Here is a 23,827-nt window from a genome sequence, read left to right as displayed (position 1 = left end):
CCCTCTAACCCTCTGAAGTTGAAATATCTTGATACAGTAACAAGTGTAAAAAAAACCGTTGCTCGTAGTTTTTTGATGGAAATGGGTTGTTACCAACATACTAAACACGATCTATAGGGTGAAATAATTTGTGCTTCAAAAACTACCCCCCTCCAACCCTCTGAAGTTGAAATATCTTGATACAGTAAAAAGTGTGAAAAAAAACCGTTGCTCGGGGTTTTTTGATGGAAATGGGTCGTCACCAGCATACTGAACAAGATCTATAGGTAGGTGAAATAATTTGTGCATCAAAAACTACCCCCCTCCAACCCTCTGAAGTTGAAATATCTTGATACAGTAAAAAGTGTGAAAAAAAAACCGTTGCTCAGGGTTTTCTAAAGGAAATGGGTTGTCACCAGCATACTGAACACGATCTATAGGGTGAAATAATTTGTGCATCAAAAACTACCCCCCTCTAACCCTCTGAAGTTGAAATATCTTGATACAGTAAAAAGTGTGAAAAAAAAACCGTTGCTCGGGGTTTTTTGATGGAAATGGGTCGTCACCAGCATACTAAACAAGATCTATAGGGTGAAATAATTTGTGCATCAAAAACTACCCTTCTCCAACCCTCTGAAGTTGAAATATTTTGATACATTAAAAAGTGTGGAAAAAAAACCGTTGCTCGTAGTTTTTTGATGGAAATGGGTTGTTACCAACATACTGAACACGACCTATAGGATGAAATAATTTGTGCATCAAAAACTACCCCCCTCTAACCCTCTGAAGTTGAAATATCTTGATACAGTAACAAGTGTAAAAAAAAAACCGTTGCTCGTAGTTTTTTGATGGAAATGGGTTGTTACCAACATACTAAACACGATCTATAGGGTGAAATAATTTGTGCTTCAAAAACTACCCCCCTCCAACCCTCTGAAGTTGAAATATTTTGATACAGTAAAAAGTGTGAAAAAAACCCGTTGCTCGTAGTTTTTTGATGGAAATGGGTTGTTACCAACATACTGAACACGATCTATAGGGTGAAATAATATGTGCATCAAAAACTACCCCCCTCTAACCCTCTGAAGTTGAAATATCTTGATACAGTAAAAAGTGTGAAAAAAACCCGTTGCTAGTAGTTTTTTGATGGAAATGGGTTGTTACCAACATACTGAACACGATCTATAGGGTGAAATAATTCGTGCATCAAAAACTACCCCCCTCCGACCCTCTGAAGTTGAACTGTATTGATGCAGTAACAAGTGTGAAAAAAAACCGTTGCTCGTAGTTTTTTGATGGAAATGGGTTGTTACCAACATACTAAACACGACCTATAGGGTGAAATAATTTGTGCATCAAAAACTACCCCCCTCTAACCCTCTGAAGTTGAAATATCTTGATACAGTAACAAGTGTAAAAAAAAACCGTTGCTCGTAGTTTTTTGATGGAAATGGGTTGTTACCAACATACTAAACACGATCTATGGGGTGAAATAATTTGTGCGTCAAAAACTACCCCCTTCCAACCCGAGCAACGGTTTTTTTTTACACTTGTTACTGTATCAAGATATTTCAACTTCAGAGGGTTAGAGGGGGGTAGTTTTTGATGCACATATTATTTCACCCTATAGATCGTGTTCAGTATGTTGGTAACAACCCATTTCCATCAAAAAACTACGAGCAACGGGTTTTTTTCACACTTTTTACTGTATCAAAATATTTCAACTTCAGAGGGTTGGAGGGGGGTAGTTTTTGAAGCACAAATTATTTCACCCTATAGATCGTGTTTAGTATGTTGGTAACAACCCATTTCCATCAAAAAACTACGAGCAACGGTTTTTTTTTACACTTTTACACTTTTTACTGTATCAAGATATTTCAACTTCAGAGGGTTAGAGGGGGGTAGTTTTTGATGCACAAATTATTTCACCCTATAGATCGTGTTCAGTATGCTGGTGACAACCCATTTCCTTTAGAAAACCCTGAGCAACGGTTTTTTTTCACACTTTTTACTGTATCAAGATATTTCAACTTCAGAGGGTTGGAGGGGGGTAGTTTTTGATGCACAAATTATTTCACCTACCTATAGATCTTGTTCAGTATGCTGGTGACGACCCATTTCCATCAAAAAACCCCGAGCAACGGGTTTTTTTCACACTTTTTACTGTATCAAGATATTTCAACTTCAGAGGGTTAGAGGGGGGTAGTTTTTGATGCACAAATTATTTCACCCTATAGATCGTGTTCAGTATGTTGGTAACAACCCATTTCCATCAAAAAACTACGAGCAACGGTTTTTTTTCACACTTTTTACTGTATCAAGATAGTGCAATATTAGAGGGTTGGAGGGGGGTAGTTTTTGATGCACAAATTATTTCACCCTATAGATCGAGTTTAGTATGTTGGTAACAACCCATTTCCATCAAAAAACTACGAGCAACGGGGTTCTTTCACTGTGTATCAAGATAGTTAAATTTCAGGGGGTTGGTGGGGGTAGTTTTCGATGCACAAATTATTTCACCCTATAAACTGTGTTTATAATGTTCTAAATAACCCATTCATATCAAAAAATCCCGAACAACAGGTATTTTTACAATCTGTATGGTTAAAGCGAAAATGAAAAAACCGTTGCTGGAAACCGTTGCTGCCTTCACACCCGTATTTTTTTTCGCTTTCTTCAAAGCAGATTAGCTTGGATGAAAGAAGTACCTACCTACATACTTTCATCGTGTAGGTAGTACCTATTATTATTTAAGTGTAGACTTTTTTTGAGAACATACCTCGGAACATACTATGTACAGCAATGTTTATATGTATAGTTTACATCCACAATTTCTCTTTGTGGATCTCTCAATTGCATTATGAAGAATATGTCAGGATAGTGCTTATGAAAAGCCAGCTTATTATCAGGAAAAAAAAATTAATTATGTATTGATATCATTTGATTTCGTAATCTAATCATAATAACTCCCGAAAACAACTCAAATAATAATAGTTATTTTTTTATGTCCAAAATACACTCGACTCTGAAATGATTGTCTTTCGTTGAAAAATCTCAGAGTTGAAATCCATTCAAAATGGATTCATAGCATGAGCGTAGATAGGTAGGGACAGGGTGGGCACAGCACCCCCCCTCTAAATTTTTGAGCAAGCAAGCATAAAATTACATTGTGCTTTCCAGGCCCACCTCAAAAAAACCTAGCCACGCCAATGATTTACAGAAATCAGAAATCTAGCGGAAATGCATTCAACTGTCATGGTAAGGTATTTTGAAGACATGATCGCAGATCTGGATTATTTCTTCTTCTATAGGAAAATCTAGGATTCGCCCATTAATAATTCTTGAAGAAACATGGTAAAGTTGGAAGGACAAGAGATATTTCGTTCAAATTTTGGATAGTCTTTCTTTAGGTATTATTCTAAACAAAAATAAAAGGTCGTTCCTCGGGTCATTCGCCTAATGTTCGTAGAGCACTACTCTATTATATTATGACTACTAAAATATTACAAAAATTCAGAAGATAGTTTATGCGAAATACGACATGAAATTTTTAAAGTTGTGGTTATTCTCGTGGTTATTACAATAAGCGCGATGACTTCCTAAGAACAACTCTCAAGCTCAAGCTGTTCTTCTCCTGAATTCTTGGGTGTTTAGTAACATGAATTCAATGGAAATGATACTTCCAATATTCTCTCATGATGATGTCATGAAAAAAACATAATTTTGATACATGCTAGGAAGGTTCTGGGAATATCTAATGAAGTGAGAATATTCTTGAATACTTATACGATACGATTTGAGATATCAGAGAAAATTAATTTGAAAATGGTTTTTGACGATTAATACATGGAACTAGTAATATATTTAAAAAAACAGGTATATATAAGACATTATCCGGAGATGGAAATGACTAATATTGTTTTGAAATAGGTACCTTCCCAGACATGATTAGAACAAGGTCGTTATAATTGTCAGCATTTTACTTCGCAATAAGGAACCGTTGTTTTTATTTTCTACCTATATAAAAACTGAAAAGAGTCACATTTACAAGTTCATTTGAATTTGAAAAGAAGCATGGTTGTTTCAAGCGTTTATCAGAAATTATGACATTTTACTAAATCGATCATCAGATTTTAGTGTTGCATCCACTTTATGAATTCGAATGAATATGCATACAGGAAATTTACTTTCTTCACATTTGGAGGTGGATTTTATGAATTTTATATCAAAAAATTTACATTTTGTTGGACATTTTGTACCATTTGAATTATCCGAAAATAATGCTAAAATGCATTGAATCCACATCCTAGACAAATGGAGATGTATTTTAATTTGAACTTATTCAACCTTCTGTCAAAAAATAATACCTACCTTTCATATTTTACAAGATCAGCCGTCGAAATTTACTGTTGTAACATTTCTATCTGTGTTAAAAAATGGAGTTTGTCAGAAATAAAATTCTTATTTACATATTTGGATGATTTAAGTACTATAAAAGGCTATCCCATTCAGGTAAATGGAATAGGTAGGTAAATCTGTAGATACTCAGTACCTATGAAACTTTTTTTTACATCTGAGGAATATTAAGTAGATTTATTTTAATTTCCCCGTTAATTTCGTATCATTTCATCATTCCTTGTTGACAACAACCTGTTGTTTCGAAATTTGTACGCGTAAGAAAGTCACCTTCACGATTGAAAAATGTAAGTACTTATGTACTATGAAATAATAAGCATAAGCATATGTTTCAATACCGGTTACTATTTATAGAGAATAGAGCAGTGAGCACATTTTATTGAATATAGGTACCGGAATATGTTACCGGTAATGCACAACTTTAACGAATTCACTTCACTTAGATACCTGTAACAAAGTTCACAGTACCAAATATGCAGGTAGAATTCAGGTAGGTACTTTAAGAACCCAATTCTATCAACAAAGAAACGCACCTGCCCGAGATGCTGCTCCCTGCCTCGGTGAACCTAGATGAACTTTACGGTTGTTAAAACAGTGCCAAGTGGAGATAGGAGATAGATGACACACACAACTGACGGAATCACCCACAAACACTAAGAAAAAGCAAGATCAGCAATACACGAAACAGAGGCACAACATAAATTACGTCATATTGAAAACAACGCTATGAATAATGGAGAATAATTGGTTTTACAAAGTACAGTGAACCGGAGACCGCGGTTTTGTGCTTTCTCGAATGATGTTGTAACCGTTCGAGACACTGGTGAACGTAAACTGCTCGCAAGAAATATCAAACCGGCCTATTGAACGAGAAGGGATCGGAAAAGCAGAAAGGCCACCAAGTCACGATGTTGCTACCTTCCATAGGGGATTCCGTACGAAACGAATTATCTCGCCAAGGTGACGGCGGCGTTCATATTCCTATTGTAGCTAATAGTTCTACTCGGTCAGATGCATATATGCATGTGCGTGGAGAGAATCAGGAACCGGACCTTCTAACGCGGTGCAAATTGCATACAATCGAATTCATTCACTTTTTTTTAGTGAAACGATTCATGCAGGTTAGACCTAAATACGGGGAGTACCGTCGACCAATGGAGTGTATTGATACGTTCAGGAGATCAAAGCTCTCCAGGAAACAAAGGAGTTCCGAAGTCTGGATGTTCTAGAGTCTAGGTATAAAAGTGCGGTCGTATCCGGTATCATGGAGGTTTTCCTACCTCCATGGATCATATCGACCGTTATAGATGTCCGAAGCTCGACTGTATTTCGGTGGGATTTAATTCTTCGCCGAGTTTTTCTGAGAGCCTCAAGCTCTCAAGTAGAGATCAGTTCCAAAGAACGTTGACCATAGAAGTATCAGAGACAGTTTGTCTCTGGAACTATCTATACAGAAAGAAGAAAGAGGAGCCAAACGCATATATTACAGTAATCTATAATCTGTGGCCCAAAGTTTGGCAAGATTGGGGCACCTATCAAGGAATAGCTCTCTTGTGGAAGGAGTTAAGTAGTACAAGAGAAGTTGGTGCCAAACAGCAGTTTTACTGTTCGTGTTTGAGCCTTGAGAAGTACACTGCTCAAAAATTTAAGTGTACATGAAATAAAATATAGAGGAAACTAATGAAATAGTTTTTTATTTACTGATATTGTTATTCAATCAGCCAGAAAAGGCAACAGAAACCAAGACTTACTCTATTCGTCTTTGTGTCAATGAAGGTATCAATGAAAGTTTGGAAAAGTATCTTGCCAAATGTCCTTCAAAGCATTGGTGAGCTGTATGTCGGTGGGTCAGGTAAGCGGTGTGATGACTGTAATATTGCAGAACCGACAATTTCAATAGTTCTGGAGAAACAGCAGGCAAATCCATTCGGTTTATGCCATGCATTTCTATGCCGTCGTTTACAATTGTCCTGATGTTTAATCATTAAAATTGTCACCCATGGCTGCCACTCTTCCCAAGACCAAAAACTCATCCTTCACTTGCACTATTTTCATATGATATATTTTGACCTATTCCCAAAAATTTTTGCCAGTGGATTAACATAATCCACCAAATTCGAAACTGTGACTCAGAGAGCCTCACCTTTGTCATGGCGTATAAAAAGATAATAAGATCTGTGCGCCCATTAAAACAAATGCAAACGCACACTGAATCATCACAAAAAAAGAGTTGTTGGCGACATGAAATGTTCATTAATACTAAGTTCGAAAAATACACTCCGTCGCCTCTATCTACTCCTATTGTTCTTTTTATCGAGTTTAGTGGGAAAGATTCGATTAAAAGAACGATAGGAGTAGAGAGAGGCGATGGAGTGTATTTTTCGAACTTAGTAAATATCGTCTACCTCGCTCTCGCCATAGCTACAGAGTCGCTTATCAAACTTCGACAGGCGAAATAGAAGTAGACAGGATTTCCATCTATGCGTGTTCTTGTTCCCAGCTCAACAATATCTTACACGCCGCTTTTCCCTACCCAATCGTGTGTGCCTAGCGGATATTCATGTCCTCAAATTGAAGCTATGCAACTTATTCCGGATTGTTTGACCAGAAAGTATACTACCACTACTACCAAAGTAGTTTATTGCTGGAATGAGATATTAATTCGGGATGCTTTGAAGAGGGATTTCGTCGTGCAGTTATTAGCTGATCTTGTGCGACGGTTGTTGCTCTTGCTCTTCCACTTCCATGGCTGTATGCAGCACTTTCACTCGTACGATAGTGATTTCATCCTTTACCAACTACACCTTGAGAAAACCTGAGACGGTTAGCAACTTTTTGATGAGTTGAAAATTCGTTTAACCACGCAGTGATTTCTCAAGTTGAACGGCTCCCAAACTCGTGACTACTATTCTTCATTATACAATGGTTTAGGTTTATTGAATGAGTCATAAAATGGTGGATGTGCTTTAATATTCCCCTGTAAATTTGTTTTGTTGATATTTCAACATTTTCAAACCTACTTTCTCGTATAAAAATGTGTCTTGGTAATCTTTCAACATAAATGTGTATTTACTGTATTTTATTGTTTTTGAGGAAATATTTTCGTGATTTCTATAGTGTAAATAATTAATTAACTAGTTTCGAGTTTAAAAGTTCGGACTCTCGACTGGAGTCTCTTGGTCCTTCGACGGTGATAAAATGGGAATGTAAGACTGGCAACGTTGCCAACACTGCTTTGCGAAATTCAAAAAGAAACAACCTGAACTACACAGGTGGTTGCAAACTGGATGCTTCCACTGTGATGGTGTGTGAACTTGTGAACAAGTGAGGTTAAGGTGCATAATCAATTCCTGGAGGATTTGGAATTTGTTGTTGGGGATATGTAGAAATATTTTATTCATCGTGTATTTTTGTCAATATATGTGTCTTCAACAGCAGCTCAGACGAATAGTATTCCGGAATTCTTAATTTTACAGGTAAAAAACTATTGTTCACTCCGGTATTGTTTGGTTGTTTTATTACCGAACAGATCTGTTATTATTTCATGTACCCCAGATATTCTAATCAATTTTTTTGATACGTTTTATAAATTTCACATCAATGTTAAAGAATTTTTGGTAAAACTTTCCAAGGTGAATTCTGCATAATTTTCAGAATGTCTTTCTTCTGTCTTATGAAAAAAATGCCTCTGGCGATATGAAGACTTTCATTTTGTTATTATCGTGGCATACAACAAGAGCTTCGCGTAGATATTTAACAATTAAAGAAGAAATGAGAAGATTGGTCTGTTGGTTTGTTGAGCTTCTTAGCTTATTGGAAAAAGATTATTATGGAAAAAGATTGTATGATTCTTGTGAAGAAAAATGCGAGTCTCTGAATGGCAAAAATCACTTCATGGTCATTAATAATCATAATAATATACTAAAAACAAAATACTGAAAGACACAGTGATTACTTATCACTACAACGATGGGTTGACTTTGAAGAGTTATGTTGAAGATAGAAAGTCTATCATATTTTTATCCTGTTTATTTCTATAACATAAAATTACATTAAAATTCCCTGTTATTCAAATTATGTGTGAATCGGGCAAAATGTAGAAAATAATAATAAGTATTTCTAAGTAATCGTCCCATAACTATTTCATTGTAATGAAAAAAAATTCAAAAACAGCCAAAACAGCCTTCTATTGGACTTCTGAATAAATAGGTTATTTCCATTACCTCAGAGAATATTCAGTATATTCACTACAGATTACTGAACCACTACACATGTAATTTTGACTTAGGAGGTCAATCACAGGTTTTGGTTTTCATTAATTTTATATTTTTTTATACATATATTTCAATCAACAATCTGTTGAGTCTGATGATCCAGGAAATTAAATGTTTTTCACACAGTAATTTATTTTTTCTTCAGTAAGTAACTTGGAATATGTGAAATCGTTAAAAGAAGTTTGCCACCTGGTATAACACATTTCTTTTAGAAAATGATAATTTCAAACCAGGAAGTGCTCCAAGAAATATTAATGATTATACAGGACAGAAAAAGGGACGACAAAATATCAATTGGTCTACAGATTGGGGAATTTTGAAAGGAGATAGTATTATTTTTATTTTTTCTTATTTTATATATACATAGAACTGTGTAGGTTTTTGAGCCTTCAATTATGTACAGAGTGGGCAAGTTTGCATATTCATAAGTGAGTACACTTATGTATATGCAACATGTGAAATTAATGAGCTTCAAATTATAGATTTAATTCTTTTATACTATGATAGTATATTGTAGGTATATTAATATATAGACTACATACAATATGATAGTATCTTCCAAACTGTGTATCATTTATTTATACACTCCGATTATTGGTTTGAAAGTAAATGAGATACTATGTTTCTTGTACTTTAGCTTAAGTTTTGTTGGCTATTGGAACAACTTCAAATAATTTTTTTTTCAGGCTCATTTGAAACAGTTGAGTAATCATGTCTTTTCATGATTCTGAATTATCTGATATATTGGAGAATGATGCTAGGGAAGCTCTTTATCATAATGTGTATGTATTATACAATTTTAATCTTATTGTCTTTAATGCTATTTTTTCAGTCATGACATTGTGGAATATGTTCAAGGGAATTTTTGTGAACCTGGTCTATCAGTAAGTTTGAAAACCATATTTGAATTGTGGAAAATTTTGCAAATGAATATTCACTACGGGGCATCAGATGTATATATTTCTTCAAAGGATCAATAATTCAATCTTTATTTCATGTAATTATACCTCAAAATGTTTCTGCAGGAAATCGGCAACACATTCAGTCCTCTGGGAAATGAAGAAACCTTGAATTTGAAACAAGAAATCTTTAATGACTTATCACTGCCTTCTAACGTGTCATATCAACAAGAGCTGCCACCAGTTTATACTGTTCCCCTTAAGGTTTGCAACGAAGAATATGCTGGACCATACAATTTCGACGTTTCAATCATACCAAATGGTTCAAAAAATCCTTGGGTGGTGAGTACCAAATTTTCAGACATTGGTGGATAGTCTGGAAAGTTTTTCAATACAACTGATTTGGGACGTATTACTTGGTTATATTGTATTTCAGATTGAAAAATGCTTTACTAGCTCATGGCTAATCATTTAATTTTTCAGTATTCCGCTTCCCTCAATAAGGTGTTCATTGATATGGGAGCTCATTTTCCAGTGGATTTCAGACTGAACTCTCGAGACCTTGAAGGTCTCTATGTAAGAGTTACTCCAAGCTTCAGTTCATTACAGCATTCCCAAGAATTAGTATTCCGATGTGTTCAACATGAGCAACCTCAATTTAACAAAGGTAGGTTCATTGGAATGAATTGCTTCATAATAGGTGTCCATTCTACTGAATGATATTTCATTGTTCCTCCATGGAGGTAAAGTGGGAGTTAAAAATGTCTGGGAGTTGCTCATGACATGACTTAGAACATGAATGCCATTGTTCAGAGATACCACTACTAATTCTGTGGCAAGTGGTTATCTTTGGACGGATGAAACCTGCCCATTTGGTAGCTCAGTGGTACAGCACTTGACCTGCAATCAAGAGGTCGTGGGTTCAAGACCCGCCTGGAGAGGTACTTTTTTCAGAACTCTATTTCCAAAGCCCTCTTGACAAACCTTTTTGATCGCACTTTATTATTGATATTCTTTGCAGATGTTCCTCCACACGTACGTCAACATATAATTCGATGTCCCTCAAATGATAAGGCCTTTTATTTGGGAGATCGCGACAACAATCAGAGGTTGTCTGTATTGTTTCCCCTCTCCTATCCACAGGCTGGAACGGATGCTGTAAGGGAGATGTTTGTGTTTGTCTGCAAGAGTTCCTGTCCAACTGGAATGAATCGCAAACCAATAGAAATTATATTTACTCTTGAGAAGTATGAGTAAGTACTCATCAATGAGTTTCCTCTTTTTTATCTGAACAAAATTCAATTTTTTCCCAATTATGTGCGTCCGCTGTAATCGCGTCTCTTCCAAAAGAAAACGGCTTGGAACTTTATTATAAATAAAATGATGATGTATGTTCTCAGAAATTTTTTTTCTCATACTCATATTTCATTTGTTACTAGAAAGAATACTCTCATACTCAACATAAGAAGTTCAAATTTTTCTTTTTTCTTACAGTGGTGAAATTCTGGGGCGGAGAATTCTTAACGTAAGAATTTGTAGTTGCCCAAAACGTGACAAAGAGAAAGAAGAAAAAGACTCAGTCAGTAAATCTACAGCTCCTACAGGCAAAAAAAGAAAATTAGAACCAAAAGATAAGAAAATACCATCTGGGGATGAGTCAAAAGACAAAAATATGCATAGTGTTACAGTAAGAAAGATTCTAATGTAATTGATACTTCTCTTACCTTGTGTAACATAATTTTCAGATTGAAGTGCCTGGGAAGGCCAATATTCTTCAGATCCTCAAGTTCAGTCAAGATCTGATGGCTGGAGAGGTAATGAGAAATCCTCAAAAAAATGAGCAATATGTGGAAGCTTATAAAAAATTGCAAGGTAAGTGATTTTTTGTTCGGTCCCTTTTAGTCTTCTTATTATTATTATTCTATGTATAATTTCATGGCGTGTTATATTATGTAAACGCGTACGAACACGTGGGCACGGGACAGAAATTCTTTCAAAATTCGAATCTTAACTATACTATTTTATTTATTTATATTTCTCTATTAATAATTTTTTTTTTCAGCTCAAGTGAATCAATTACAGCAATAATACGCTTCCTCAAGATTATAGTTAAAACCATAGATGATCTCTCCTCAGAACTCCTGAATGTAGATGGGAATTATTCCATTTTTTACATATTCAAAACAAAAGCTTTATAAGCTTGTCAAATTTTTGAATATAATTTATATAAGATAGTAAGAATGCGGATTTCCACTTATACAAGTTATTTTGCATTTATTTTAGCCATATTTGTGATGAAGGAGCAAAATCAAATATCTGTTTATGGTTCAGCAGGAATAAATGTTTCTCTGTTGACGTTCAAATCAAAAATATATAGAGTGACCCATATTAAAGGTTCACTAAAATAACTAGAGTTAGTGCTCAATCTAGTTTTTATTTGATGTTTCTAGTTATTATGATGAACAATTTATATTAAGAAAAAGTGGTGCTAGTTTCTGTAATGATTAGAATTTTTATTTGGTTTCAACGAAGAACTCTTGTTGCACCTTGGTTCAGACATATTTATTTATGCCCTGTTAAAAAGGTGCTGATGCAATGTTGTCTTCCATAAGTGTCTTATTGTCAAAATTAAAAAAAAATGATAAAAGGATAATGAAACTGGTTAACCCCAAATAGAATGTATATATTTTTTTTAAATTACATTAAGGAGTTATCAACATTATATTAAACAAAAATCTGTTAATACAACATAATATTTTAAATATTTTTAATAGGTGTTCTTGTTTACCTTAAGAATCAATTTTATAATCATTTATATCAATAAACTGTTTTTATACTTTGTTCATAATTCATCATTTACCTGGAGGAATTTGGGATAATTGTTTCAGTTGTTTGGATACAGTTTCCAAAAGCTTCTTTTTGTCTCGTTCACTCTTTTTCAATACAGTAAACATTGTCTTCTTATCACCTTCTTTCAACCTGAATAGGTTCACAATTATAAACTGCATCATTCATTTCAATTTACTTACTTATCAACAAGAATGAGGGCATCATCTGGTTTGACCTGTTTATATTTGCTTATCTCTTGACCATAATCATGAAAATAGGTGGGCCAGTCACAGGTAGTGAACAAATCTAAAATTTCCCTCAATTTTGAAAAGTATGCTAAATCATCTTCTTGCAAACCTTTCACCGGTTCCGATGCAGCAAACACTATGGAAGATTTAGACTTAAATTAATTGTGTATTAAAAAAAAACTTATGAAGACTTACATTCGCACTGAATCAAATCTAAAGAAATCTGGTTGAGAGCACCTAAAGAAATTTGTTTGTTCTTCTCACTCATCAATAGACTGAACATTGCTTTGGCAATATGTTCACAAGCTGCCTTACATGCAATTTGAGCAACTTCCAACTGAAAGAATCTATTTGAATACAAGAATCCAAGATTTTAATTTTATTGTTCATGTATATAGTATATTTGCAGTCAGACAGTGGAAATTTCTTCCTGACAACGAATCCAACAAATTGAAACACTCACTGGTAAACTAGTGAAACTTTCAAAAGTGGTCCTGAGAAATGCAATCAAATCGGAGATATGGGTGGAGGCATGTCCTTGAGGCTCAACAAGTAACCAGTCATAACTTTCTAGCTCTAAAAATTCATCCAGTTTTTTATTGAGCTTTTCACATATTTGAGTTATGGCATCTTCTCTAGCAACTTGGAACATTATTGTTTTTCCTGGCATTAGTCCACTTGAAATGGCTTTGGATTCCTCGCTAGAAACGGAAACTGAATAAATGGAATTTTATATGTTTATTGACAGATTTCTTACCCAGTGATATTTGAGATGAATTGATCTAAATACGTTGTAGAAGATTCCAAATATCCAGTATCGATTATTATTTGCATTGTCTCTTGTAAACCAACACGAGGATTTCTGAAGGTTGTTGATAAACAGCCACTAAATGTTCTTGTTAGAAGTAAGTTGATAGATCTTTTGATCATTTCGTCTACTTCATGTTGACTTTGAAAAGGAAACACAATATCAAAAATCAGTGGCAGCTCAAGGGTAAAAGATTAGAAGATACTATGTACATATAACAGAGAGAGTATTCCGAGTAAGTACATTGCTCAACAATTGACAATTGGCTGAAGAACACATCAATTCAATATTATCAGGTTGAGGAAGGTTATGTTCTCACCTCATATTCAAGTCTTCGGAAAATTTCAAACAAGCATATATGAATTCTTTCACTTGCTGGTATACTTTTGGTACCATACTGGAGAATGGGAGTGTATAAGGAAATTCTATATTATATGGTAAATCTTCATCCCAAGGAAAGGATGACAAAATGTTATCCAATTCTTCTTGGTCAAGTATCTAAAAAAAATTGGCCTGATCATCACACAATGAATAAGTAATTTTATATATATCGTTTACAAAATGTGAATACCATAAATATTTCTTCAGATTTTCTTACCTCCACTGGCTGAAAATCTTCCTTAGATAATATTTCTCTGAATACTTGTACCCATCTCTGCATGAGAACCTCTGTATAATGATCCTGTAACTCTTTAACGAAGTCCAATAAAGGCTCTACTGTATATCCGTAATTTGTGAGTGTTGTACAAAGCAGCATGATTAAATCTTTTATTCTAAGTATAAGTGTAGCGTCAGTGCAATAGGCTGAATGATTCTGCAGAGCAGTTACCATTTTTGACAAGGCAGAGTTCCACATTTCGTCCAAAAAAGACCTACTGATAAGTCCACTTCCTGTATTTAATACATGATCTTCGGTAATGAAGAAGCCCAGAACTGAATGGATATAAAAACGAAAACTCTCCTCTGATTCGTGCTGAAAAAGTTATTGTAATTTATAATAGCTCTAGATTTTTGACAAGTTATAGCTACAATAAACGCAGCAAAAGATTAACCGTTTATTCATCATTATTTCCGAGATCTCATGATATGATTTTATTGCTTTGAAACAATAACTTGTTTGGTAAATGTCATCTGAGTGGATAAAAGGCATCATGATATGCTTGTTGAATAATAGACCATTTTTTAATTTATTGCAATGTGATGTTATAAACAAACCATATTCGTTGGAGGTTGTAAAACCAATCGAGCTTGCTTTGTTCTTTCTGCTCTATAGTAAGTTTCAAATGTGGACTTTGTTCCTAATACTGTAGAGATATGTAAACTTCTATATATGGGAGAGAAATCTATCAGTTCTTGTGCACTAAGTTCATCCTCTGAAACAAATGGTTGTATCAAAATCCTTGTTAGAATCTCATTTAATAATGATGGGTTTATGCAGCCCTCCTCTGAGACTTAAGATTTTAAAAAGAAATGTAGTTTTGCCATATTGGCAGATCACGATTGGCATCTGCTAAGTTTCTTAGAACCTCGTTTACATTCTCTACTTCTTCAAGTAGAGAATTAGATATGCAAATCATATGTGAAAGACATTAAAATTAATTGTACCTGAATACTGGTGAGCAATACGTTTTTTCTTTCGAACAACTAACGTAGGATCCTCTGTCAATTGTTCCCTTGTCTAAAAAGAAAAAACTATTTTTTATCAATGTTCAAGATCTACAGCTGTTTGAATAATACTGACACGAGCTACACACTTTAAATTCCGATAATCTTCCTGAACATAGGTCCAAAAAGTTTTAGGTTGAGAGAAAATTATGTATAAATCATTTAAAAAATTATTTGTCATTTTAAAGAATTATGTATTTATCGTTAGAAAAAATTTGTATCTGTATTCTAATAAAAATAGTGATTTTCTATCATTTACATAATTCAAAAGTACTGAAGTATTTCCTTGCTATGCAATGAGATTAACAACAGATAAAGGCCATTTTTAGTTCATACTACTTTTAAAGAGTGATAACTCACATGTTTCATAGCTACTTCGCCAACTTTAGGAGAAAATTTTCTAATATTTTCCAGGAAATCTTTCAAATCAGACATTGAAGCTGATTCAATACTTTGGCGAATCCTAAAAATTAAAATTATGAATAGCTCATTCAACAATCATACAAGCCTGTAATTAAATACTTTGGTATGTTTTCTCTCAGTTGATATGAGAACCTGTAACTGGCAACATGAGGAAGATGTAAATGTTCCAGTTCTTCTAAACTTTTTAAAGCAGGATAATATCTGGAAGAATTAAGTTAAGTCAAATTATCATTAAACACATTTGAATAGCACCTTTTCTCTGCAATTTGTTTTTGTAGTTTGGAATAAGTGGTCAGAACTGGTAACCATAATTTGAATTGTGCTATAACTGCGGCAATATTATTTTGTACTTTTCTTCCATTTATTAATTCGTTTCCTGATTTCATTATGCCTTGGGCAGAAGCATTAAGCTGAGTGTTTAATGCTATCACATTATTCTGAAAATGAATTGAGATTATTATAATAAAATTATATTAAAGGCAATCTAGTTTATGAAAAGAAAGAATGGTAGATTATGTAGCCAAACTAATGAAAAGTTCCAGTACTGAATGAACTGAAGAAACCATGCACTATACAGTAATTGTTAAAAAATAGATTTGTTGGAACACAACAAAGTTTGTATAGGGCACTCTAATGAATTGTCAAAATCATTGGTTACTATGAGGTAGGGCATAGGCGAACCTCAACACAGATCAGCTCTAAGAATTGCCTTATTTGTTCCATGGCAACTAGCGGGTTTGAAAATTTGTTAAGGAGCCCTATACTGCTGAAAATATTAAGCTGATCTGTGAAAGATCATTTTTAGTAGTTCTAAGGTGCTATTCAGTTAGTCTGTCTGTTCCGATATTCCTGAACAGTACTGTCAGTATTTCAGAGACGATGCCTATTGGCCCAGTCGTTCGAGTTCTATTGTTATTCGATTACAGGCCAGTAAAACCAGCAATATCGGAACAGGCCCAGTGTATGATGACTGCATAACCATTAGAAGGTTAATGATGAAAGACAATGAGTTCTCATTTTATTTCTGGATAATTAACATATTTTGTATGACCCCCTATTTCTGAATGAAAGTAATGAAAAAAGAGTAACTTAAATCTTACATTCAATTTTTTGGCCTGTGATCGAACATCCAACAATTCTGTGATAGATTCAATGAATCCCTGATAATAAATGTTGCACAGTCGTTCAATATCTCTATCATGTTGTTTGATTCGTTTTTCCAACTTATCCCGAAACTCTGCATGCTCATCATTATCGAATATTGCCCTGGATAATTATTTCTGCATGAAAATTTCTTATTCTGGTCGAAAATATTCGAGCAATACACACCTAAAGGTCGGACCAAAATAATCATCTATTCCTTCAATTTCCTGCACGTATAAATCATACTGAGTATTTCCTCCGAAAGGAAGGTTTTTAGTATGATTACCATTCATTATTTGCCTTGATTGCATTGTGACCTAGGAATTGCCAGTTTTCAAAAATGAATATCCATTTCCAATTGAACTATTCTGTATATATTATCAATATTTATTCCTTTCTTTTTGTGAAAAATAATAAAAATATTAATTCGAATATCCTCCCCTTCGTCTTTGACAGTTTGTCCAAAGATTAACCTCTTTGTTTTGACATATGTCAGTTGACATTGACATTTGATAGTTGACATAGAAGCATAAAATAAAATTATTGGAAAATAAGGCCTACTACCATAAAAAAAAGAAGCAAAAAACCACTGTTCATTTACAGTTCTGTGGTTTCAACTGTCAAAATATTCAAAGTTTGAAATCTGTAAATATTTTCACTGAAGATGAAAAGATAAAATTAAATTTAAGAATCGTCAAAATACAATTTATTCACAATGGATAGGCAAGAACTAAAACTTGTAGGATCTAAAATAGCAGATGGATGTTTCGAAGAGTTATTGGAAATTTTGGATAAGAGATCTGATTGCCTTACACAAAAACAAGCATTATATTTGATTGTTTGTTGTTGCACCACTTGTAACTCAAATATGAACAATTGCAATAAGTTGAATGAAGAAAAACTGATATCTGCTGTGACTGGTTTATCTAAGTTAATCACAACAATTACTACTGAGGAATATGATAATTATGTACAGAGTATATACTTCATATGCAAGCTTTTGATGAAGAAGGTAAGCTGTCTGATAATATTTTCTTGATATGAGAACACGTGAAATTTCTCTACTTTTGCTCTCCTAAATATGCACTAATTGTTAAATAATTATAATATTCCTCATCTTTTTTAGAACTACCAATTTATACTCGAAGTGAAACATGAAATATTGCCTGATTTTATGCCAAAAAATTTAATACAGAAGCAGAAAAACGTATATAAATCTATATGTGACCTGATCATAATTGAAATAGTTGATCTTGCCACAAGAAAATCTAGCATCAATAAAAAAAAGATAATGTGCTTAGGGAAACTTTTAAGTGATATAATTATTACATCTTCAAACTATACCATATTTATGGACTACGTTTTCAAATATGGATTCTGCTTACCACGATTGAATACTGGTTTAGATCTTCAGTTTGATTATTTCTTGTATAATATTAGCAAAATGAAGGATATGCCTACTGAAAATGTACTCCAGGGAGTTTCACAATTTTTAAAATTTGGCTTACATCTTTTTTCATCATTTTTAACTCTAGGAATGCAAAAATGTTCCCATCAATGTATCGAGGAAATATTGGGGATAATTCCAATGGAAGGAGAATGGATAGATCTCAGAGAAATATTCAAAATTTGTAAATATATAATTGAGCCAGATATTGACAAGAAATATCTTATGGCTAGTAGAGATGTTCTTATGAAGTCATACAAGTTATATAAAAAATCTGAAAATTTTCATAATATCTGTAAACTGTTGTCCCAGGTGATGGTATCGTTTTCAAACTTCTGTAAAAGTTGTGAAAAAAAATTATATTCCGATCCTGAGAAGCATATGATAATTTATGAGATATTGAGTCTAATGATGGAAATTTTTCTTCAAAGAGCTGTGCCATGTACCAAAGAGTGTAAATGTTTGTCTAGGGGCAATTCCGAAATTTCAGATGTAGCCCTATGCATTTTGATACTTTTTGCTTCACTTCTAAATACTAATGATATTTCTGAGGATTACATAAAAAAAGTGAATAGTTTTCTCAAGAAATATTTTGAGATTTTATTATTTCAAAAAAATAATAAATGTGAAGGGTATAAGAAGAGTTGGTCAGATGCAGCACCTTATCTCCATAATGTAGGTGTAATGCTTTTCAGAAAAGAAAATTATGAAGAAGCTATATCAATGGGAAATATAACTCTAAAGTACCATTCTTTGTTAGGTACAATGGAAGATAGTGTAATAATACCAAGCACATTCAATTTATTGAGTTCCATATGTTCAAAGCAAAAAGCACATAAAGAAGCTCTAATTTGGACTGCTATGGAAATCATAAACACAAAAAAAGATTCCAGGAATAAAGTGTTTTGCAAATGGATCAAAATCAAAGCAGCCAGCAAAGAGGATAGTTCACCTGAGATCCAAGAATTCACCATTATATCAGTAATTAAGACAATTCCGAAGGAATATAAATGTTATGTGGAACACATACAAACAAGAGAAGCTCAAATTGAGTTATTAATTTCTGAATTAGAGATGTATCATGCAAAATGGAAAAGTAAAGTACCAATGATGTCTTCATTTCGACATATTTGTCAAATCGGAGACAAACGGACAATTATGAAAATTTTTGTGAATGTATTTACTGATGAAGAAATTCGCGTTCATGCAGAAGTTTTGAATTTAGTTAAGAATATTTTCGATGAATTGGAAAACTCTCCAAAAAATCGATGTGATCAAACATTGATGCTATATTTTTCCTTCTATTGCTTCTTTCTTCACAAAAATCAAACTATTGCCATGATCTCTAAAAATCTAGAAGAAATGGAGAAAGTTACGAAATTGACAAATAAATCTGATCTCATTGTGGATGTAACACCATCAGATGCTTTCGATAGTTGTGATATAGTATCTGTTTACGAAAATTTGAAAGTGACAGGAGAAAAGTTGAAAAATTTGGAAAAATCGTTGCAAATTCTGGAAACAATTGTTGCATCAAACCCTAATCCAACGTTATTCAAGGATGTTGAGCCCAGAAAAGTGTATGAGTTGGTTAAAAATTTAACGATGGAATTTGTTTTACATTCAGATGGATACAATTCGTTTCGATCATTACTCTTAGCCTTCAGTGTAGCAGAATTCATCAATGACAAATGTTTAATACTAGAATGTGATGGCTTCCTTCATAGATTTCTGTTTTTTCTCAAAGAAGGAACAAATAGGGAGGAGATAATATGTGATTTGGAAAAAAACGCACAAAGTTACAAAAACCTACTTCAGTATTACATGAATTTATCATATTTCCATGTGTTTCATAGAAATATATCACTTGCATATCAATATTATAAAAAGGCTAAGTTCTTTTGGGATAGTTTGAAGAAAGAAAATGAAAAAAACCTCTGGAGTCTCGAAGCAAGTATGGAATTACTGCTTTATAACTTGTTGGATGTAGCTAAGGCCATGAATTTTGAAATGGAAATGAAGTTCTCATATGGCCCTCTCATCAAAGCATATAATATGATTGTCACTAGATATACCTCAGGTAAATATTAACATTTGATTACTATTTAAGGTACAAACTGCTCAGGGAGTTTATATTGGGCTATCCCTTGAGGTTTCATGTTTTTGAAAAGTACGATAAAATTCATTCAGTTACTTAGGAAAACTGGCTGTAATTTTTTTTTAATCCAGGAACAAATTTATTTTTTAATTTGGTTAAGTAACTGTCTTATCTGTAGATGCAGTCGTCATGGTCAGATTTCATAAATGAAATGTTGAGATCATATTTCACTTTGATTTTGTAGATTATTTACATCTTACCTGTAAGTATATCATGGAATGTAATAGAAATCTATCTTTTCAGAATCCCAGTGGACCACCTACTCAATGATCATTCTAATGGAAATATTCAACAATCTTGTTAAAATGTATCATGATTTGAAAATGCCACGGGAAGTGAGGTATTTTGGCAAACAGTCCCTTATATTGGCTCAACAACACGTAATCCCAATTCATAGTGCAAAAATGTTATGTTATCTGGCTTATGCAGATTTATGGAGCGAAAGGTTAGATGATTGCAGAGTAAAAGTAGATGGTATCTCAGATATTTTGTTGCTGGATAAAACACAAAAAGGACCAAAAATTATCGACCAAAAAAGATATTTAGCAGTTCCCTCTGTGGATGATATAATGGAAGGTATCAACGAAATAATGCTTGATACACCTGCTCAGTCATCTTACAATGCTTCTTCTCCATCTAGTCCTGTGCTACAATGTCAAACATACAAATGCCCATTGTTCATGAGCCATACTTTATGTGACTGTTTTCATTGCACATCTCTGGAATGCCATAAAACAGTTCTTTCATTCTATCATTTAGAAGCTTTGTGGTATATGCACAAGGGTCAAATAACACTAGCAGGCAGTTTTTTCAAAGGTGTATTCAAACTGCATGAGTCATTATCATACAAAAGAAAAGATACAGCGGAAATTTTTCATAATCGTTTAAGGAAATATTCCAATCTTTCCCAAGATTTCCTGAAATATGATTTGGAGAATACCATAAGCTGTGATGAAATTAAAATTGGTGCTTCTGTAAGTTATATTAAATTTTTGGTATCGTCTGGAGCAAAAGAGGCTGCTGAAAAATTTTGCGAAAATGCTCTGAAAAAATTCACCAGTGCCAAAATTCAATTCCCACATTTATATACCGAAATATTACTGCAGAAAATTGGGCTCATATGTGGAAGACGAGAAAATGGAAAAATAAACCTTCAACCTGCAAATGACGAGACTGATTTGAAGGTTAAAACACCCGAGGCTTGTGTTAAGAATATTCTTATTCCCAAAATAAATTCTCCCAGGAAGAAAAAGTTCCTTCCTCCTAAGGTGATCAAATTCACTTTAACAGATTCAGAGCTTAGTGTTACACCTTCAAAAGCTAAAGATAACTCAACTTTCGCCAGAACGCCAAAAGCTAAGATTATTCCTCCAAGCTTGAGAAATATTGAAACTCCAAAATTGAACACTAGGAGCCGTAATAATATCTTCAGCGAGGATAATAAAAAAACTACTGCCTCGGAGGATAATCAGGATAGAACAGCAAAAATGGACGAAAATCAACAATCTCTTTTGTCCGAAGCGTCTTCAAAACATTCAGCAACTGTTTTGGAGGACAAAACAAAGTTGTTAACATCAAGACTCCGAAAAAAAAATGTTTCTGAAAATAATTCAAGTGATACTAGTAACGTTACTGGGGAAAAGGATGTCCAACCTGTGCGAAGATCGAGGAGAAATCGAACATAACTTGTGTACATGTTCATTGTAAATAGCTGATCTGATAACACATGTTTATACTTTCGATTTGAAAGTTTCACGCCGAGAATTGTCAAGAGATATAGTTTTGAAAAAAATTCATTTGTTACCGATAAACCTCATTTAAAGAATAAGGGCAATCTCCTTTTTATATTTTACCACTGTATATATGAATATATTAGTCCTTTGTAATGAATAAATGTTAATATAATTTGAAAGTTTATTTTTCGATTTTTCCTATTGACTTTTAATATAAAAAGGCGTGATAACATTGCTGTTCTTATATGGATAAATGAGAAAGCTCAAAAAAACTAATAATGACCTCTCAAGCCACGAGGAATTGCTTATTCCTGGGAATTCAAAATTCGCTATATCGATGCGCATATAAAAGGCGCCGTTTAAAACAAGGTTTTAAATTTTTTTAACTACAATGCATTTTTTTTAACAATAGGTAGTTGTTTTGTGAAAAAACGAAGTTTATTCGGGCCTGTCCAAATGCAGAGAGAAATACGCATGTCGAGATAATAGGGTACATTAGATCCCGGCGTCCACGTGCACACGCGCTCTAATCGTGCGTTTGACGCAAGCAATCGGAGCAATCGCAGAAATCTCGTCTCTCCCGATTCACGCGCGTGTCGAGAGCATAAAGACGGCTACACACAGACTCTCTAGCTGCACAATTTCGGAAACGAGAACGGGAAAAAAAACCATATGCTCAAAGAATTTCCGGCAATGAAAACGAGAAGATGCCCGAGAACCAGATAGTTACTTTGCCAGGTTGTAATTTTTCCTTTCTGATTCACGGGCAACCGCCCTTTCTCAAACACTTTTCAACCCCAAAACCGTGGTCAGACTGTCGCATAGTCGCATCTATTGTTTGAACCGACTGCTAGTGTGTGAGTCAGTGAACTCTAAAAGAAGAGGTCTTTAGAGTTTACTGGCGTGAGTGATACGTTTCCCTACTAATTCCCTGATGACCACAGACGTACGACGATTATAGGGTTGTGTTGTCGTTTGTCGTTAGAAAAGGCTATAGTTCAGCTCAAATATTGGGCTAATCAGGACACTCACATATACGGTGGACTTCTTTGTCCTTTCTTATTCTTTATAGCGCTTTGCCTCGACAACAAGATATGAAGAATAATAATGAATTATAGGAGGGAACGAATTATTCTAGGAAATTTTGAAACAAAAATTTCAAGGCCATTTGTCCATCGTAGGTCCAAGTTTGTCCACCCTTTTTTTATTTGTCCTGGTACCGTTCTAGAGCTTTTTTCCGTTCATTTTCTGAGCAGCACCCTCAAATCGCGAAAACTTATTTTTGATGGTACAGATGATCGTTTGTCCAACGTAAGTCCACTTTTGTCCACCAAATTTTTTCATTTGTCCACCCACAGAACCATAGAAATCAATCTTTGAAAACTTTGAAAAGTGTGAAGTTGGCACCCCCAAATGAAAATTTTTAAACCAAAATTTCAGGTCGTTTGTTCATAGTAGAGGTCCATGATTGTCCACCTATTTTTTTCATTTGTCCAGGCACCGCTTGAGAGATATGGAAAAAGAAGTTGTTTCGGTGCATTTTCTAAGCAGCTCAGCCAAATTGAGAGACGATGAAACGATGGTAAATATCGTTTGTCCAACGTTAGTCCACTTTTGTCCCCCCAATTATCTACTTCATTTGTCCACCTACAGAACCATGTAACTCTTCTGGTAATAAATATGAGTGTTTCATACATCTAGGTGCAACCGTTCGGTCTTGAGGAATTTTTAACTGAACCCATCTTTTTCAGGATTTTTCGAAGGTCAGATTTCGAGACTTTTATCTCTCAAATAATGTAACCGTA

General features: G+C 34.0%; 4 protein-coding genes across 6 annotated transcripts in view; 2 read left to right on the top strand and 2 right to left on the bottom strand.

Annotated features, from left to right (window-relative positions):
* LOC123315167 (cadherin-87A) overlaps nucleotides 1-5,301 on the bottom strand; it is a 139,742-nt gene extending 134,441 nt beyond the window's left edge. The window contains exon 1 of the mRNA XM_044900763.1: nucleotides 4,929-5,301. The gene's annotated coding sequence lies outside the window, so the exon portion shown is untranslated. The remainder of the gene's footprint in view (nucleotides 1-4,928) is intronic.
* Nucleotides 5,302-7,641: 2,340 nt separating this feature from the next.
* Nucleotides 7,642-12,409, top strand: LOC123315153 (cellular tumor antigen p53). 2 transcript variants are annotated; one of them, XM_044900737.1, is made up of 9 exons: nucleotides 7,642-7,871; nucleotides 9,356-9,451; nucleotides 9,502-9,553; nucleotides 9,695-9,910; nucleotides 10,052-10,235; nucleotides 10,590-10,821; nucleotides 11,063-11,255; nucleotides 11,314-11,440; nucleotides 11,631-12,409. In XM_044900737.1, the coding sequence occupies exons 2-9, from the start codon at nucleotides 9,381-9,383 to the stop codon at nucleotides 11,654-11,656; spliced, it is 1,101 nt and encodes a 366-aa protein (XP_044756672.1). In that variant the 5' UTR covers nucleotides 7,642-7,871; nucleotides 9,356-9,380; the 3' UTR covers nucleotides 11,657-12,409. The 2 variants fall into 2 exon arrangements, with proteins under 2 accessions (XP_044756672.1, XP_044756673.1); XM_044900738.1 differs by lacking the exon at nucleotides 7,642-7,871 and adding an exon at nucleotides 8,815-9,097.
* On the bottom strand, nucleotides 12,236-17,162 carry LOC123315152 (exocyst complex component 6). The gene is made up of 14 exons (XM_044900736.1): nucleotides 16,871-17,162; nucleotides 16,642-16,807; nucleotides 15,794-15,978; nucleotides 15,641-15,742; nucleotides 15,479-15,581; nucleotides 15,059-15,131; nucleotides 14,669-14,826; nucleotides 14,052-14,426; nucleotides 13,773-13,951; nucleotides 13,403-13,594; nucleotides 13,109-13,346; nucleotides 12,841-12,982; nucleotides 12,598-12,781; nucleotides 12,236-12,547 (listed from the first exon to the last, which is right to left on the bottom strand). The coding sequence occupies exons 1-14, from the start codon at nucleotides 16,993-16,995 to the stop codon at nucleotides 12,421-12,423; spliced, it is 2,349 nt and encodes a 782-aa protein (XP_044756671.1). The 5' UTR covers nucleotides 16,996-17,162; the 3' UTR covers nucleotides 12,236-12,420.
* A 164-nt stretch (nucleotides 17,163-17,326) lies between these two features.
* LOC123315495 lies at nucleotides 17,327-22,206 on the top strand. 2 transcript variants are annotated; one of them, XM_044901206.1, is made up of 3 exons: nucleotides 17,327-17,696; nucleotides 17,811-20,211; nucleotides 20,533-22,206. In XM_044901206.1, exons 1-3 carry the CDS (start codon nucleotides 17,400-17,402, stop codon nucleotides 21,972-21,974), a joined length of 4,140 nt encoding a protein of 1,379 aa, XP_044757141.1. In that variant the 5' UTR covers nucleotides 17,327-17,399; the 3' UTR covers nucleotides 21,975-22,206. The 2 variants fall into 2 exon arrangements, with proteins under 2 accessions (XP_044757141.1, XP_044757142.1); XM_044901207.1 differs by lacking the exon at nucleotides 17,327-17,696 and having other exon boundaries at nucleotides 18,689-18,806; nucleotides 18,892-20,211.
* Nucleotides 22,207-23,827: the final 1,621 nt, after the last annotated feature.

The sequence above is a fragment of the Coccinella septempunctata genome, chromosome 6 (genome assembly GCF_907165205.1).
Source record: "Coccinella septempunctata chromosome 6, icCocSept1.1, whole genome shotgun sequence".
NCBI lineage: Eukaryota > Metazoa > Arthropoda > Insecta > Coleoptera > Coccinellidae > Coccinella > Coccinella septempunctata.
Note: the sequence above shows the minus strand (reverse complement) of the source record. Positions and strands in the feature narration are given on the sequence as shown.